General features: G+C 43.1%; 2 protein-coding genes across 3 annotated transcripts in view; one reads left to right on the top strand and one right to left on the bottom strand.

Annotated features, from left to right (window-relative positions):
* Positions 1-7,651, bottom strand: part of CEP89 (centrosomal protein 89) — a 48,219-nt gene extending 40,568 nt beyond the window's left edge. The window contains 4 exon segments of the mRNA XM_081016965.1: positions 1,969-2,167; positions 3,029-3,190; positions 4,858-4,964; positions 7,454-7,651. Coding sequence (XP_080873091.1) covers positions 1,969-2,167; positions 3,029-3,190; positions 4,858-4,964; positions 7,454-7,492 — 507 coding nt within the window. The 5' untranslated portion in view covers positions 7,493-7,651.
* A 105-nt stretch (positions 7,652-7,756) lies between these two features.
* On the top strand, positions 7,757-18,099 carry FAAP24 (FA core complex associated protein 24). 2 transcript variants are annotated; one of them, XR_013989586.1, is made up of 6 exons: positions 7,759-8,288; positions 9,899-10,034; positions 10,343-10,482; positions 11,189-11,341; positions 12,575-12,892; positions 13,580-18,099. XR_013989586.1 is itself a non-coding variant. In XM_081016684.1 (5 exons), exons 2-5 carry the CDS (start codon positions 9,926-9,928, stop codon positions 12,821-12,823), a joined length of 651 nt encoding a protein of 216 aa, XP_080872810.1. In that variant the 5' UTR covers positions 7,757-8,288; positions 9,899-9,925; the 3' UTR covers positions 12,824-18,099. The 2 variants fall into 2 exon arrangements, 1 of the variants encoding a protein (XP_080872810.1); XM_081016684.1 differs by having other exon boundaries at positions 7,757-8,288; positions 12,575-18,099.
* The last annotated feature ends 574 nt before the right edge of the window (positions 18,100-18,673 follow it).

Consider the following 18,673-nt stretch of genomic DNA (forward strand, 5'->3'; position numbering starts at 1 on the left):
GCAGTTTAGGTGTGCAAAGAAGTTATTCGTATTTTTTCAACTAGTGTTATGGGGTTATTTTTGCCTTTGGCACAGTCAGAGCATATAAAAGTCATGGGAGGGCTCTTTTTAATAGGTAATGCCACCGGCAAAGTTGCACACAGGCTGCATTGCCTAGCATGGCTTCTGTCTCTTGTTCATGCTAGGACAAAACAGACACCAAGACCATGTTAAGTATGTCATGTGGTTAAAGCAATCCGAGTTGTTTATTTTTACTAACTGATGTAATCTATGTAAACTTGCAGATACGCTAATCATTTTGAAGAAATGGTACTTTGTCTAAATCTATCTGCCTAAAACTAATCTTTCTCACAGCATGTTTCCTGATAAATGGGAAACTGTACCTAGTATCAATGAAACCTAATCTCCACTCTGGCTAATCTCCACTAATCTGGTTTCTGCCCCTCGTGCATAACCCCCGACTGTCAAAACACATGTGCCTCACTAATGAAGGAGAACCTGTTTGTCACCTGAAATGCAATCCAGGGAGATGCAGGGCAACTGCTGTTGAAATCATGTTCCACAGCGGGCCTCATTTGACAAGTCCCACTGCCTTCCCCATGAAAAAGGAGGAAAGCCTCTCCTAAGATGCCACCTGCAGTTCTTAACAAGTACTTATCATAAAAATATGTGTCAGTATGCTGCTCATTTTAACTAGGTGACCCTTTTTAGTTAATCTGATTAATCCACTGACCCCGGCCAAAGGAAGCACTTATCCATTTCATATAAATAAAGCATGGGAAATTGTAGCAGGAAACAGTATGAGACCCAGCCTTGCTGAGCCGAATTATATCACTTCGGAATACAGAGCGGGGGACACTACTTCATATCAAAATCTCTATGAGCATAGGGAGCCACCCTGTCAGAGATAAGGCCATCCTAGAACCTTCTGCTCTGCCCTGTTAGCTTTCTGCATTCAGGGAAGCATCTAGTTGCCACCTGCACTTTGAAGTGGGAGAGAGTCAGAAGGGTTGAGTCACAATGTTTTTCTGAACATGTCACTCATCCTTTAGTGTGTACTCCTGAACTTTATCTCAAAGTCTTCTTATTTATTGCTGGGGGACTAATATGCAGTGAAAGATTTCAAAACTGTTGGCCTTTCTGCTTTTCTCTGCCTCACCTAAGGACATTTTCTGCCTCCTTACACAAACACTGTTTTCTTGAAAGTTCCCCCTCCCCACCCTTTTTTCTTTCCACTCCAATGCTTTTCCATCCATTAATTTTTTAATTTCATTTGGTACAACACTCTAACCTGCTGGAACGATAGACTGTTAAACGGTTTGCTCCCTCAGATGCAAACAATACAAACTGACACCACAAAGGAGGGGAAAATCAATGGGAATCTGAGGCAGAGACTTTTATTGATATTGTTTTATGAACCATAGCACCTGTCTCCTTACTGTGGCATCACAGCTTTCATTATTTTGTAGAAATGGTCTTGCCAGACTAGTTTCAAAAACAGCTTTTACAACCAAGTAAAACAATGAGTGCTGAGCAGATATTTCAGCCAGTCTGGCTGCAAAAGTGAACAGCTTCCTGGAGTTTGAATACCAAGTATGATGCACAGTCTGCTCATAAATTCTGCTGCTAAAAACTCCATTACACTTATCCTCCCAAGATCATTTGGGAACTATTTGATGAAGGAATAGCTCCAGGCATCCATACAAAGGGCTGCTTCAGCCACAATACCATTTTTAATTACCAACAAGTTGGTACCAACAATTGGAAACTGTCTAGCTTTAAGTGAAAGATAAACAGCTGGGATCAGGAAACACATACAGTGTGAAGGAAAATGGTATCACTGTCAATTATACATGTAACAATAAAGGAACTGATAACAACATAACATTTGCAAATGTGATTAAAATAATTTATTATTTTTACAACTGTATTCAGAGAGCTGGCAGAAGCAGACACTCCAATGCTTACCTGTTTAATTTTGTGTGGAATAGCATAGCCAGTCTCGCTGCTAATGTTTATTTTTTTATCAATAACCTGATAGTTTGGATCTGGTTCCTTTTCTGTGTCTGAAGGGTACGTATCCATGTCCTCATCCTCACAACAACTGCCTGATACTTCCAAAGACTGCCCAATGCTCCTGTCATCACCATTGCTCTTCCAGTTGTGACTGCAGGCAGAAAATGCATTAAGGGATATGAGTCACATACCCTCTCAAGTCTCCAAACCCTTGGGGTCCCTTCCTACTCTACAATTCTATGATTTCATGAGTCCTGGGTATGTGTGATTTTCATACCCTTCTTCTCATGTCCTGAAGATCAAAAGCATCTGATTTGGATTTTAAATTACCCACAATTCCATAAGATGTCCCAACTGTAAACAAACTCATTTGTTTAAACCATGGTTTCAGATCCTAGCTTGTTCTCAAACCATAGCTTAAACAAACCACAAATGGAAAACAGATGCTTTCTATTTTCTTCCTCGGAAAGCAAGAGAGATAGAGGAGAGGGTGAGAATCCAACACTCAGAGGCACATTCATGTTTCTTATTACCGTATTTTTCGCCCTATAGGACGCACTTTTTCCCCTCCAAAAATGAAGGGGAAATCTGTGTGCGTCCTATGGGGCGAATGCAGGCTTTCGCTGAAGCGTGGAGAGCGAGAGGGGTTGGTGCGCACCGACCCCTCTCGCTCTCCACGCTTCAGGAAGCTATCAGCAAGCCTGGGGAGGCCGCGGGAGTTCCCGCAGGGCTCCCTAGGCTGCGGATAGCAGCCTGCTTGCCCGGAGCGCGCTGAAGCAGAGTGCCCCGCGCTTCGGGCAGATATCCGCGGCTGGGGGGGGGAATAAAAATTTTTTCCTTTATTTCCCCCCCAAAAAACTAGGTGCGTCCTATGGGCTGGTGCGTCCTATAGGGCGAAAAATACGGTATGTCAGCAGTGGACTATAAAATCTTGGACTCTTTAACCAGAGGAAATAAAAGTTCTATTACAACTTTTCCAACAGTTCTCATCAATACATGCATTATATCCTACCGCATTCGCAGCTCAGTGACTGTGGCATATGGCTCAATATAATTTTCTTGATCTTGCAAGTAACTGGCATCACTCTCAGAAAGAGATCGTTGACGTGGCTGAGGGATGGCAATGGTCCGTCCAGTTAGGGTTGTCACAAGAATAGCTGCGGCCAGAGCGGATCTGGAAAATAAAAATAAATACATATTGAAGCGTTTACAATGGCTTAGAACATTTTATCTCATTTCTGACAGGAATAACCTAAATGTTATTGCGTATAAGCAACAGAAGCTGCAAAATAAAGATGGTGGAGTGGGCAAACTGCCACCTTTCCTTTCCATTTTTGGTAACATACCTTGAATTATTAGGAGCTTAAAAACGTAAAGCCCTATTTTGCAATCAGATGTGGACCGAATTAAGCCTTCAAGGTAATATCACGTGCCTCCCTCTTATCAACTATGGGAAGAAAGGAGCCTTGCACATACTGGCTAGTTTTTTCAGCAAGCTATGCTTGTGCATCTGTGGAGCACTAAATCACAGGATCAGGCCATCTCCTCACCTTTTTTTTTTTCTTTCCTTACCTTGAAGATCAAAATGTGAACAAAAGGAACCTCTTAAGCCTTTTCTGGACTGTACCACTTCACCCTGCAAGCAGGATGCTGTGTATCTGAATACTGGCTCACAATTTTCTTTGTGAATGAAAGGATTGCTTTTTTATGTTGAAGAACATTCAAGCATGAAACCTGTGTCTGAAGGATTACAGTCCAAGAAAAGCTCCACCACCACTTGATTCTCCTACATGCCTACTCAGAAATAAGTCTTACTGAACTCAACAGGACTTACTTTCAGCCCTAATTGTATAAATTTGCCCAAAGATGCTGCTGTGTTGTGAGCGTGATTTTGAAAAGGTAAAAAAGGGAGGAAGAAAGGTGAGATTAAAAAATAATCAGAAAGCAAAATGAAGAAACAGTGATTCTTTTAAAAGTCAAAACAAAAGGTTAATAATGTTTTTAAAGGATTGTATTTTACATTAGTCCATTTTTCTGGGCTAAAATAATTTTAAAAACAGAAGCATTTCATTACTGTTATGTGTCAGATAAACAATAATAATCTTTGTAAGTGATCTCTTGCAAACACTGATGTTAAATGTAATTTTATATAGGGCTGCAACGTGATTAAGAAATTTTAACTTAGTCCCACAATTTATCAATTAAATTTGCATGTAAAACAATATTTCTAAAGCAAGAAGCAAACTTTCTATGTTTTTAGCAAATGCACACATGTATTTCTCATGTGTGAGAGAGAATATATATCTCCATTGATGGCCTGATTGATCAGCAGCACTTTGTCAATTATTTTTAATCACTTAATCCAACTGTAATCTGCACAATCCCCTCACACATTCTTTCAATGAGTGAGGGGTGTTGTTTGACCCCTTCTAATGTAATAGAAAACAAAGCTGCAGTCTTTATTATAGTACTGGGGAATGATCTTCAACCATTTCCACTGTGATCAATACAAGCACACCAGTGTTCTTGCAAAGGAAGGAAGGAGAGGTTTTTTTTTAAAAAAGTCATATATTTGTGCTGCTAATTGGCCTGTTCTGATAGTTGCTTTTTTGTCACTCATCAGATTTTTTTTTAGCCATCCTCAGTACCAATTTAAAATTAATTTATAATTAACATGTTCAAATGGTTAATGACTTCAAAGCTGCAACCCTACATATTAATGGAATGTATTAGGTTTATGTTATAGCTGCAAGCAAGAGAGAGGCATGCATTTTAAATATATATCTATATATATTCTATGCAATGACTGGTAATCAAGAGATGAAAAACATTAAGACCTACCTGGGCCTTTCTGGAGAAGGGTTTGGACTACGAGGGGGAGGGGTGCGGGGAACGGCAGCTTTAGGTGCTATGGTAGCTGCAGGGATCAGGCCATGAGCTATATGTTTCTAGACAATTTAAAATAAAGTTAGTTGGCAATGACTGACCAAACACAATGGAGAAACACAAAACTAAGTATGCACAATGACTAGAAACAACACAAAAGGGGAGAGCAATTACATGCAAATTAATGTATGTATTGGATCCAGGGCCATAGCACTAAAGAACAGGAGCACTCAATATTGCAGCATGGCAACTGAACAATGAAAGTACAAAACACATGTATTTGGAACAAATGTTGCAGTCCTGTCTGTATTTACTTGGAAGAAAGTTCCTTTGAAAACAGTGGTACTTAACTGCTAAGTAAATATGCAAAGAATTGCACTATTAGGTCTCATTAATTTCATACTTTTAAGTATGTGCATAGAATCCAAAGAGGACTCAGTGCACCTAGTTATAGATATAATCTTACTTCATTTTAAAAGAGAATACTACCATGCTATATTACAAACTGGTTTGAAACTCCTCTTGGGAAACTGCTGTGAAAGGAAAACAAGCCTGAAATCTTCTGGGGTGAGCAAAACTGGCTCGAGAGTTCTTTACATCCTTAGAGACAGAGACTTGACATGTTTCATATGAAATATTTAACCACTTGAAAGCGATGCTGCTGAGTACAGCTGCTGGCTTTAACTGGTTTTTTTTCCAGGATAGCAACCAAAGCTTTCATTTATTGAAAGGAGGCAGCCACTTCTAACTAGCAGGGTAGTGAGCTATAGGCATTTCTATTTTTAAAGGCCATTTACAGAAGCATATTCTGTTCCCTGCCCCCGCTCCCATAAAACTGCAATATTGTACAGCCTTACACATCCATCAAATACTGCTGAGTAAGTATGCACAAGAATAGGGCTCACTTGCATGTTAAGATAAACCATAGCTATTGCTACTGTATTATATTTATTACCCACCCTTCACCAGAAGCAATATAAAATACAGTATTAAAAGCAACTTAAAACAAATTGAAGTCACTACTCGGTTGTGTCTTAGAATGCTATATCTCAAAAGTCAAACATCTGGGTAAAGTGTTGTGTTTTTAGTATACCATGAAAGTTGTGCCATGAAGGTGCCAGACATACCTCTGTGGGGAGGAAATTTGACAGCTTATGGGTTGCCACTGATAATGCGCTCTCCTCAGTTACACACAACCTTGAACCTCTGAGTGTGATGGAACTACCAAGATGAGCCCCTCTTAACACCTGAGAGGGTCTGCATCTTAGTGGTCTTTTAGATATTTGGGGGCTATGTTGTTTAGGGCTTTTAAACACTAGCATGAGAACCTTAAACTGGGCTGGAAACAAGCTAGCAACCAGTGCAGCTGTTTTAAAACAGGAGTTATACGAGTTCTAAACAGGGTCCCATCCAGTAATCTGGCCACTCCATTTTGGAACATTTTAAGTTTCTGAGTTGTTTTCAAGGGCAGCCCCATGTAGAGCACATTGTATTAAGGCAGTCTGGAAGATATCAGAACATGGACTACAGTGGTGACACAACAGGACAATTACCATGGTCCTCCTAATAGTACACTGTGAACACACTGGTCTTGCCCATTCTGCTTCCCACAGCTAACCTGCAACAAAAATAAACCCACAATTCCTGGCAACTGATGCAATACTTGTCAAATATTCAAAAAGTTGCAATTATGCCACCAAACAGTTACTTTGTACTTTGTAACCTGTGTTGCTAGTTTCTTATGTTAGATTGCTTATTGTTATAGATCTGGGGGGATCCCCCTGGCCTAAACCCTAGGAATGAATAAATATTACGATTTTGTAACAATATTTTAAAATATTTTTTAAAAATAAAAACATTGAATTTTTTTCACTGTTCATAGGAAGCATATTTATGTTTATATGCATGCCTTTTCAGGCATGGTAAAGTTAACACCAACAATGTTCAGTTGTATATTGATCTTGGATAAAGAAGATTAAACAGGATGATTGTCCTGGAAATGCTGCAGCAACAGTAATAGCTTGATACGGATGTCCACCCAGTGTGGGAAAGGAGCCATCCAACTTGCAGTATCGCTTTGCATACAGGAAGTCCCCCGGGGCCTCTCCAGTTAAAGCAGAACCTGAAGCAGCAAAGACTGGGAAATAACTTTGCCTGAGTCCCTGAAGCACCACCACAAGTCATAGTAGGCAAAGGCGGACGTGGTGGCTTCAATATGCATGACTCTACGTATAGAAGCTTCATGCCCTTCAAAAATTGCACTATTCGCATGAGAACTTCCCTTTCTAGAGCAAAATGACTTGTTTCTAGACTTATTCTTAGGTTACTGGCGTGTCCCGAAGACACAGATCAGGGACATTGCTAAGCGTGCAAGGCTTTCCTCATCTCTCCCCCTTCGGACAAGTTTTATAGTGGGACGCCGAGAGTGGCAGTGGAAGAGCTTCTCGGTCGCCATGGCAACCGGTGCCCCTGACAAGACACGGGGGGGGGGAGACGCGGGGGGGGGCTCCCCTTCCCCGAACCACCACCAGACCCCGACCCTGATACTCACAAACTGGCCCCTCCGGCCGCTCCTGAAGCGAAGCGCCATGTATGCGGAAGAGGGCTGAGCAGCGTACGCAGAAAAAGACGGCGAGGAAGAGTCTTCGCCGCCGCTGCCGCTGCCGCCGCCGCCGCCGCCGCCTGGGAGCGGGGAGAAAGAAGCGATTCCGCCCGGGCAGCAGAGACGCTTCCCCTCTCGCAACCACGCCGGAACAAGCCGCGCGGCGATTGGCCACGGCCTCCCGCTTCCACCAATCGCCGCTCGCTTTACTGCTTCGGCCTTCCCCTTAGCAACCGGGCAGCCGTTGAAGGAGAAGCCCCGCCCACTCCTTCTCTCGTCGCTCGCTCGCGCGCATCTTTTCGTTTTGTGTTTTGACGGGGAGGGGGGGAAAGGGCGGAGCTTTGAGTTGCGATTGGCTGGTTGGCCCGGTGTCCGTCAGGCGCAGAGCGCGCGCGCTGCTCAAAGCTTGGGCGTGTCTGTCTCTGTCTCTCTCTGCGGAAAGCAACCTCCAAGGGGCACTAGGTGCCAGTGAGGGGGAAGGAAGGGCAAACTGGACCAGGAAAGGAGGCAGAAGCCGAACAAGCACACGCAGGGAGAGGGCAGCAGCTGAGGCTCCCCTGCTTCCTGGCTTCGCATAGGCATCTGGTTGGCCATTGCAACCGAAAGGAAGCCAGGCTACAGGGCCTGGTGCTGCAGTTTCCTGCCTTCTTCCTAACGTGTGGCTGTTGCTGGGTGGGCGCCTGTATTTTCAGCCCTGCGTGTGGCGTGATCTCTCTCCTGCCTTAAAACAGGGTCTCCGAACCAGGGCCGGATTTAGGTTTGACGAGGCCCTAAGCTACTGAAGGTAATGGGGCCCTTTATATGTCCAGCTGTCCTTTGTCAGCAACAAATTGTTGCTGGGTTTTTTTGTGTTGAATATATAGGTAAAGGTAAAGGGACCCCTGACCATTAGGTCTAGTCGTGGCTGACTCTGGGGTTGCGGCGCTCATCTCGCTTTATTGGACAAGGGAGCCGGCGTACAGCTTCCGGGTCGTGTGGCCAGCATGACTGAGCCGCTTCTGGCGAACCAGAGCAGCGCACGGAAACGCCGTTTACCTTCCCGCCGGAGCGGTACCTATTTATCTACTCGCACTTTGAGGTGCTTTCGAACTGCTAGGTTGGCAGGAGCAGGGACCAAGCAACGGGAGCTCACCCCGTCAAGGGGATTCGAACCGCTGACCTTCTGATCAGCAAGCCCTAGGCTCTGTGGTTTAACCCACAGCACCACCCATGTCCCTGTTGAATATATGCTATAGGGTAATTTATGGACCCAATAGGTATCTAAACCATTTGCACATAACAAAAAGCTAGCAGGCGGGGCACGTTATTTACATCATAGGTGCCTACACAACACAAAACACTGTTGCTGTATTAGGGTTTTTTTTTTTATCTTATATTTTGGGAATGTACATCCAGGTTTTTTTTCCTTTAATTTTTTTTGGGACCCCCATTGATTAGCTTATACGTAAATTCGGCACTGCTCCCAACCTTTACTGGACAACCTGGGTGCACATTTTGAAAGATGGCAGCATGGTACAGAGGGGGTGGGAGAGAATAGTCACTGGACAGCTGCCATGAGGCCTAACAACACAGCCACCATGTAGGGAGGAGGCATGGCATCATACAAAATTGGACAAAGCGCAATCATAGAGAAGCTTTTCATATAGCTGTACTGTATTTCCATATTTTAAAAACTGCTCGACCTGACAAATTTCTGGCTAGAAAATAAGAAAGTGTGTTGAAGGGAGGTGAAAAGCAGCAGCTCTTGAGAAATAACACACATACCAATTGCAGCTCAGACTTCTCTCATAAGCAGGCAAGAACAGTTAGGTTTCCTACTCTCACAAAAATCAGTTAGAAGGGTACCTGCACATTTTGCTTTGTAACTTTCTGTGGGGAGGGGGGCTAGATTAAAAAACAAAACAACATCTGGAACCTCTGCTTGGTGGTGCCAATAAATGCCATTGTAGGCACTTGGGTTGGTGACCCCTGGTTTACACATTCCTATTTTTTGTGTCCAAAATTGTGCTATGCAGGGCTTTACAAATGGAGTACAGTGGTACCTCAGGTTAAGTACTTAATTCATTCCAGAGGTCTGTTCTTAACCTGAAACTGTTCTTAACCTGAAGCACCACTTTAGCTAATGGAGCCTCCTGCTGCCGCTGCGCTGCCGGAGCACGATTTCTGTTATCATCCTGAAGCAAAGTTCTTAACTCAAGGTACTATTTCTGGGTTAGCGGAGTCTGTAACCTGAAGCGTATGTAACCTGAGGTACCACAGTATATACCAGAAAGAAAGAAAAACCTCTGACAGGTGATTTGTTTATTAACCCATTGCCCAGTGCAGATATACAATGCTTCTGCCTCTTGTGAATAATACTTTGTTGCCTTACTTTTCCTGTGTGTTTTATGACAGGTGTTTACAAAACAAAGGAGGTCAGTGATGGCAAATGAAGGCACTCCTGTCCGACTAGGAGCCATTAGTGTCCCTTATGGGCATGTGATTGGCCATGAAAAATGGAAAGGCTCTCTGGTTGCTCAGGGGATACAAGGTAACCATGTCAATAGAAAACAGAACATTTGTGAAAATGTAATTAAAATACAAGATCTGGATAGGGAGTTAGAATATAATATTTTAAGTCAGGTTTTTAAAGTCAGTGTTGATCTTTTGTAAAGTGCACTTGCCATGAGAGGCTGTAGCCCTAAATATAAGTGGGAGTAAGTTTTATTGAAATTGATGGAACTTTTTATAAACAAATATTAATATTGGATAGGTAGACAAGGTTTCACCCGAATTCATATTTGATGCTCTGTTATAGTTATTCTGTTACTAAAATCTTCTTGTATCTCTTATTTCAAGGGAAAGTTAAACTAATTCTAGAAGATGGCCTGGGAGTCGTAGACTTCCATCTTTCAAACAGATCCTGTGTCCTTTATATTTCTGAAGCAGACCTGGTTGCAGGAAATGGCTTCAAAAGGAGACTTGTTCGCTTTAGAAACGTAAGTGCTGCCTGAAATAGCTGGTGTTCGCCTGACTCCCCATTTATAGAACTTCCATCGGCAAGAATGTCAGGGCAATTTTAACACAGTTCAAGGATAGAGACCTCTCTTCTACTCAGCGCACACTGATGGTACTATATCTGATGCTTAAATATAGCTAGAAAACAACCCTTTCATGTAGTTTTATCTTTATCTGTCTTGTTTCAGAAAACTTGCGGTTCTTCCTGCCCCTGGTATTTGCTATCTTCATTTTCTGTTTTAATTTTATTCTCACCTTTTAAAAACTGGCTGATTCACATATTATTAGTAGGTGAAGCTTTTCACATTATCTCCATACCAGGAAATGCTTTATCTGTTTGATTTCTTCATAACTCGAGATAACTGGTTAGCCACTGTAAGAAACAAGATACTGAGTGTGACACAGTGGTAATTGATGGTGTTGGGTCTATCAGGCTGCTGCTAAAGGCGCAGGAGCAGAACTAGAACTCGAACAGAAGTGGCAGCCATCATCTTTTCAATAAGTTCAACCTTTAGGCTGATAAATGAAAGCTTGTCAGCAGCCAAGTCCCCCTCATCCCTACTGAGCAAAGATGAACATGAGCAGAGGCTTGATTAGAAACTGAACATACAGATCAAAGCACATTTCCATGTCACTTTTGATACCACTAATAGCTTTGTTCCATCTAATTCTTCTTTACTGTTTAAGGCTTGCAATCTCCAAGGAATTGTTATAGTTGAAAAAACCCAGATAAGCGGTCAGTATTTTCCAGCAGTGCAAAAATTTGTTGTCCTGGAACTTGGGATGACGTTACTTCCAGTGGCAAGCCAAGAAGAAGCAGCACAGCTTATTATCCAGCTGGTAAGTCCCTTCAGGAGTTGTTTATACTGCCAAATGAGTGGAATTGTGCACATGTCAGGCATATTACATTGGACATGGGTAGCAAATGGGGAATGAAATGAAGAGGTAACAGATAAACAATTGGACTGTGAGAACTTAGAAAAGGATGCTGTGATTACCAAGACCAACATGGGTTCCTCGAAAAGAAGTCATGGCAGATGAATCTCATTTCTTCTTTTGGTGAATTGGGGGAATGCTGTGGACATAGTGTATCTTAATTTCAATCAGACTTTTGACATAGTCCTTGGAAAGAAGCTGGTAATGAATTTCAATAGGGACAAATGTAAGTTTCTGCACTTAGACAAGAAGAACCAGGGGAACCATGACTTGCCAGTAGTACATGTGAAAAGGATCTTGAGGTCTTAGTAGACCACAAGCTTAACATGAGTCAACAATGTGATGCAGCAGCAAAAAAGGCTGCATCAAGAGAAGTATAGTGGAAGTAATAGTACCACTCTATTCTGCCTTGGTTAGGCCACACCTGGAGTACTGTGTCCAGTTCTGGGCACCACAGCTGGAGAAGGATATTGACAAGCTGGAATGTGTGCAGAGGAAGGCAACCAAAATGATAAAGGGTCTGGAAACCAAGTCTTATAAGGAACAGTTGAGGGAGTTGGATGTGTTTAGCCTGGTAAAGATCTACAAATACTTAAAGGGCTTTCACATGGAGGATGGAGCAAGCTTGTTTTCTCCAGCTCTAGAGGCTAGGACCCAAACCAATGAATTTAAGTTATAATAAAGGAGGTTCTGATTAAACATCAGGAATACCTTTCCAATATTAAGAGCTATTCAACAGTGGAACAGACTCACACAAGAGGTTGTGGAAGAGGTTTTTAAGCAGAAGTTCAATGGTCATTTGTTATGTATGATCTAGTTGAGATTCCTGCATTGCAAGGAGTTGGAATAGATGACCCTTGGAGTCCCTTCCAATTCTATGATTTTATGCCACATTAATATTGTGTATCTGTTTCTATTGAGGCTCTGCAGTGTGTTTACAATACTGGTGATTTTTAAATTTTATTCATTTTCTTAGTCAGCAGAGGAGCAGAGCATACAGAAAAAGGGTTAACTCCTTTTCTAGAAGGCAGGATCAACACTGCTCCTAAGGAGAGGGGGGAAACATGTAACAGAATGAAATGATTAACAGTAAAAGCCACTAGAGGGTGCTCAGACTCTCCTTGTTGTCTGTTCCAGGTGCAGGAGCAAACTAAAGATCAAGCCAGCAACCCCTTTTTGGCTAAGAAATGTCCCCAGCTCTTAGAGGCTTCTGTATTCCAAACGGTTCAGCAGATTCCGGGAGTTGGGAAAACAAAAGCTTTGCTTCTCCTGGAACGGTTTCAAAACCTCCACCAGCTTTGCAACGCATCCATCCAGGAGCTTGAGCAAGTAGTTGGACACGCTCTAGCCCAACAAATCCATGTGTTTTTTGCACAGGCAAAGTAACCTCACCTGGTTGGGAAGGTGGAAGTGAACCATGTATGCCACCTCAAGCTCTTTGCTCAAAGGACAAAGGTGGGTTATAAACATAGTAAAAACCTCCATGTAGCCTGCATGCTTGTGCTGAACAGCGTCACAAACACATTTTGGATTTGGGTAGTGGCCTTGCTTGTTACCGCCATGGCAGGTGGTTGTCGACTTTTGTCTGAAGTTACCTGATGTAAGCCTTGTATCTGTGACACATAAGTAGCACGGCCAGAATCCTAAGAACTGCAGCTGGTCCCATGTGCCTAAGAAGGCTTTATATCAATTTTCAAACATCAGCTTCCATTTCCCATAACAAGCATCCCCTGAAATTGTGGGGGGTTTGCAAAAGCAGTTTGCAGGTCAAAAGAGCAAATGAGATTACAAAAATCCCACTGAGTGCCCACCTGGAGCAGCTATTTGGATCTTAGCTACTTTTCCTTGGACAAGTCGAAGCACCCACTTAATATGAAACCCTTCTAGTATAGGATGAAATTCCCTGAACGTTGGGGTTAGGGTTAGACGGAGAAGCACTCTGCTCACAAATGCTTAAGCAGTGAGTTCTCAGTTGTTTTTGGCTGCCTTTCACACCCCCTTTTTGCAAGAAGCTTCGGTTTTGTTTATTTATTATTGTAGGGAAAAACCACTGGGGATCCAAGCCTCTGGAGGGTGAAGTGGTGCCTGGCCTGACTTTTGCAAACATGAAGCCAGCAGTCAAGCTGCCATTTTCTCCAATAGGGACAAGCAACTTAAGAAGAACCATTGCTGTGGTTGCCTCAAATGACTCATCAGATGAAGGCTCCTGCTGTCACAATTGCCTGGGGAAATATATTCTCACAAGTGGTGCTATGAAACCAACCCTTCCCGCCCCCGAGTTGATCGCAAGTCTGCGAAGCCTTATTTATTGCTGTTGCATCAGCTTTCATCCGCACCTGACCTGACCGGCTGCCAGGTTGCTTTTGCGTAAATCATCTTGTTTCAGGTGACATGCTTGGAAACCAGCTGTCTTGGCGCAACCTGAAGATCACTTTTCTGCCAGGCACCTGGGATGCTGCCAACCTGAAACACGTAGGAGTGTCAGAGTTAAAAAGGGTGACTGACTCAGAATTCCTCACCTGCCGGTGGCGTTCTGTATGCCTTTCGGTGGAGTCATGCTTTCGTGAAACTCAGAGGTTATAACCAGGCCCTTCTGGGCAAGGCTCCCAGCCTGCTGTTCGGTCCTCTTCAGAGAAGTGGATGCCTGGGAGGACAAATGGAAAGTGATGCATCTCTCTTGACTTTTTTACTGCCTGCAGTCCCATTTTAAAGACATCCCCTGTGGATGTTCCTGCATTTTGGTTATGGATGAATCCACTAATTTGGTTCCTGTCCTTTGCACAGTATTTGCCATTACAAGCACTCAATTCTAGACAAGCAAAAAAAAAAAGTTGTTTTGCTAATTAATTGTGTTTTCCAATTAGTGGTTCTTTGTTGGTGGAAGGCATCTGGTAGCTGAATGGGGGAGGGATGCAGTTTTCAGTTATTCTTCCTGTGTGGCCTCCAGATCTGCTTCAGAAGGTCCCCTAACCCTCTGGAGTGGATACTTTGGGGTTGGGGGCTCCCATGTCTTCATCACAGGCACACAAATTGGAGAAACTCAGTCTGTAGGCTGCCGACACATTCTGTCTCCTCTGACAAGTTAACTGATTCAGTATTGCTTTTCATCACTTTTGAGGGTCTTTTGGTTAATTTGAAAATTTCACTAAAATTGCTTACTTTTTTTGCTATTTTACTAACACCTTTAGTTTCACTTCAATACATGTGACTATACTTGTTCATGGTCTCCCCTCCTATTACACTCTCCCCTCCCCTCTGAATGCCCCCCAAGTTGAGATTTAGACGAAGACCCTTATGTAATTCTGTAAAATATGGTGTATGGCTTTTATAAATTAAAAATAAAATAATCACTAAATGTTTTGCAAGTTCTAGGCACAAGAACCACAGGTGATCAGTTCTAAATTTCATTGATTTAATCTGAAGGGAATAATTTCTATGAACTGGAGGGATTTTTGTGGTCCTTCATCTGTGATTCTACTGCTGTATTGAAAGAAATGTGGGAAGTGGACTTGGGGAAAACAATCCTTGAAGGGTCCTCGAAGGCCATGTGGGACAAAGACACATAGAGGTCCATCTCGGCCAGGGTCTGGGAATCTGCAGAAAGTGGCCCTGAGGTGGCCCTTGACTCTTAAACTGGAGCACATGGGGACTCTTCCAAATCCAGAGCATTTTAGTGGGGTTGCTGTTGGTTTGGGACCTTCTACCACACATAGTGCCTATTCCCAGATGTCAAGCCATTCGGACCAGAATTTTCCAAGAGATTTCTGGCATTGCCTCTCACATCATTCCACCCTCCCCTCAAATTTACTCTGTTACCTATTCTCTCAGAGCAGCTGCAACTATTGGAAATACAGCCTGCATTTCATGTTTGATGTTTAAAAGTATGATCTCTTAGAGAAACGGATGCAACAGAATAAACTCAGTTGAGGAAGCTTCAAAGCGGAGACCTTTATTGAATCTTGGTGGCTTCTCTTACAAGGACAATAGCACCAGTCGCCATTCCCAGGGGTAAGTAGGCGGAACAATGGATATGACTTGCCTTTGTACATTAGGCTACACTTCATGGAACCATAGAAGTCAGAGGGTTCTGTGTACACAGACCTCTCCTGCCATCCTCTTTACAGGCAAGCAAGCGGCGTTATTGCAGTTGAAATCCATGTTCTAGCCAGGCAAAAGCAATCCAGGTAGATGAGGAGAAGGGTTGGGGAAAAGTGTGGATGTGGGGGCAGAATGCTGAGAGCCAGAGAGGCCTGACATTCCCTACGCCTGCTTTCCATGGTGAAGCAGCTGCTCCAACTCCGCTGAATTGATGGTTTTGAATTATGGTGCTGGAGGAGACTCTTGAGAGTCCCATGGACTGCAAGAAGATCAAACCTATCCATTCTTAAGGAAATCAGCCCTGAGTGCTCACTGGAAGGACAGATCGTGAAGCTGAGGCTCCAATACTTTGGCCACCTCATGAGAAGAGAAGACTCCCTGGAAAAGACCCTGATGTTGGGAAAGATTGAGGGCACAAGGAGAAGGGACGACAGAGGATGAGATGGTTGGACAGTGTTCTCAAAGCTACCAGCATGAGTTTGACCAAACTGTGGGAGGCAGTGGAAGACAGGAGTGCCTGGCGTGCTTTGGTCTATGGGGTCATGAAGAGTCGGACACGACTAAACGACTAAACAACAACACCTTCTAAACCAAGCCTTCTGTTAGGTGTAGCAGAGCACGACAGGTGGGCTCTTGGGGTTATCATTCAAACATCAGTGCTAGAAAGTTCTCTGGGCGTTCAAAAGCAACCTTTGCAATCCAGAGTGCTGAGGCATGCAGAAGCAGGAAGGACATTCAAGTTTCTTGCCATCAGGTCTTTTCATGAGTCATCAGAAGGGCAAAAGCATTTAGGCAGTCTTGTCTTGCACTGAAAGATAACGAAAGGTGCCCTCAGGCACACAGACTTCTCCAGGAAGTTCAGCTATGGTCATTAAAGAGAAAAAAGTTTTGTATATGACTAAAGCCTTAGGGATTTAGGTCATAGATCAATGATCAGATACTTTGCGAACAAACTTGATTGATACAGTATGTGTTACATGCTGAATCATAGATGAACTAGGCCTTACCCTACAAATACTTGATGACAAATACGTCAGTTTTCTAGGTGCCACAGGGCTTTGAGTGCTTTCGATGTTGGCAGAATAACATTTGGAATGCAAGTCTCTATTTTGTAAACCCTGGAGATTTTTTAAAAAGTATTTCTGAATGCCTGCCTTCTAGAATGTTTATTTTTTTAAACAACAACAACAACCCACACATACATCTAGCTTTGTAATTAATCATTAGGCTGTTGTGGCTTTGTTTAGTTTAATCTGAGCTGCAAAGCACTATCTGTTGCAAGGGGTTCTCTTTGCTGCCTCCATTTAAGCAACTGACCGGCAGCAGCTCAGCCCATGGCTTCAGTCTGCGACTCTTTTCAAGTCCTATTAGGACATGGATTGGGCCTTCCACTGTGGCCAGTAGTTAAGAGAGGAGCTGAGTTGTGGGCCAGCAACATCTTGAATGCTGCATGCTCCCCATTGCTTGCAAAGAGAAACCAGGATCAAACCTGATAACTTCTGAATGCAGATCTCATGTGTGTTATTACTGAGCTGCAGCTTTTTGCTGCGGTGCTTCTGGGGCAATTTAGGAGCCCTCCTCAGACCTCCCTGTGAACTCCTCACTGAAGTGTGGGTGCGCATACTAATCTCTCAAACAGGAGGTTGTAGGATGAAAGTAATTTAATCACAGTTGTTGCAAAACATTACTACAGTTCAAATACAAAGAGGTTGCATTTCCATAGCAATGCAATTTTATGGGGATGCAGATTCCCATATTCCATAGATATGAGTTACTGGAGCCTCAAATATGATGATTAGATTGCCATTGGTAGTTAGGATTTCTTGCAAAAGCAGGAAAAGTGGTGGCTGTGTTGGTGTTATTTGATTGTCTGAAGTACAGTGGTACCTCGGGTTAAGTACTTGATTCGTTCTGGAGGTCCGTTCTTAACCTGAAACTGTTCTTAACCTGAAGCACTACTTTAGCTAATGGGCCTCCTGCTACTGCCGCGCCGCCAGAGCACGATTTCTGTTCTCATCCTGAAGCAAAGTTCTTAACCCAAGGTAATATTTCTGGGTTAGCGGAGTCTGTAACCTGAAGCATATGTAACCTGAAGCGTACGTAACCCGAGGTACCACTGTATATGCTTTCTTTCTGGTGTTTCTTTTCTCAGTTGTATATTTTTCTACTTTGTGTATACTGAGATGCCTTCATTTATTGTTTTCCAGTCTATATGTCCAGTTAATTATTTTAAATGGTTGGCCTGTTCCATTAGATTAAGGAAACCAAGAACATGAGTAATTAAGTGCAAGGGCTGTTCCTGCTAATGAAGTTAAAGTCTTACTTCCTAATCTATCAAAATCTTTATCACAATTTGCAAAACAGCCATGCTGCTCCTTTTTCACACAGTGGGCTTATGAAGATTTTAAACCCAAAGTATTATTTTTTTAAGAAAGGGTCTGGGCCCGTAAGGCTAACCTGTAACTCTTAACACATCCTAGTGATCTTGGAAAGGCTTTGGAGAAGAAGCAGATCTGAGAATGAATTGTAGCACTAAGCAAAAAAATAAAATTCAAAAATCGCCAGGAGGGCTGTGTGACATTTCTTTTGCTTCTGTATCCCTGTCTTGATCTGGAGTGAAAATATGCAAGGGGTAAGTGGAGCCAGAATGTTTGAACAAAGCTATTTCCCTATTATGCAAGAGGGGACACAGGAGAGTGGGTGAAAGAAGGGACTTTGACTTGGAGGAAGTATGTCCCCCTGTTTTCATACATTTCCACCACCACCTCACCCTGATCCTTTATTGGCTCTTGCAGCTTAAAGAGGAGGGAGTCTTAGCTCAATGGCTGTGCACCTGTTCCTTATGCTTAAGGTCCCAGGTTAGGAACAGGGAAAACTGCTTTAAACGGAGTCAGAGGAGCAGTCAATCTAGCTTGGTATTATCGACACTGACTGGCAGCAGCTCTCCAGGGTTTCAGACAGGGGTCTCACCCAACCATACCTGGGGTTGCAAAGCAGATGCTCTGCCAAATCTGTGGCATTTCCATTTAAAAGGATCAGGCAACAGGCAATGGAAAATACAGTGGTACCTCGGGTTAAGAACTTACCGTATTTTTCGCTCTATAAGACGCACCAGACCACAAGACGCACCTAGTTTTT

Source organism: Podarcis pityusensis, assembly GCF_964106645.2.
Source record: "Podarcis pityusensis genome assembly, chromosome: 8".
Taxonomy (NCBI): Eukaryota; Metazoa; Chordata; class Lepidosauria; order Squamata; family Lacertidae; genus Podarcis; species Podarcis pityusensis.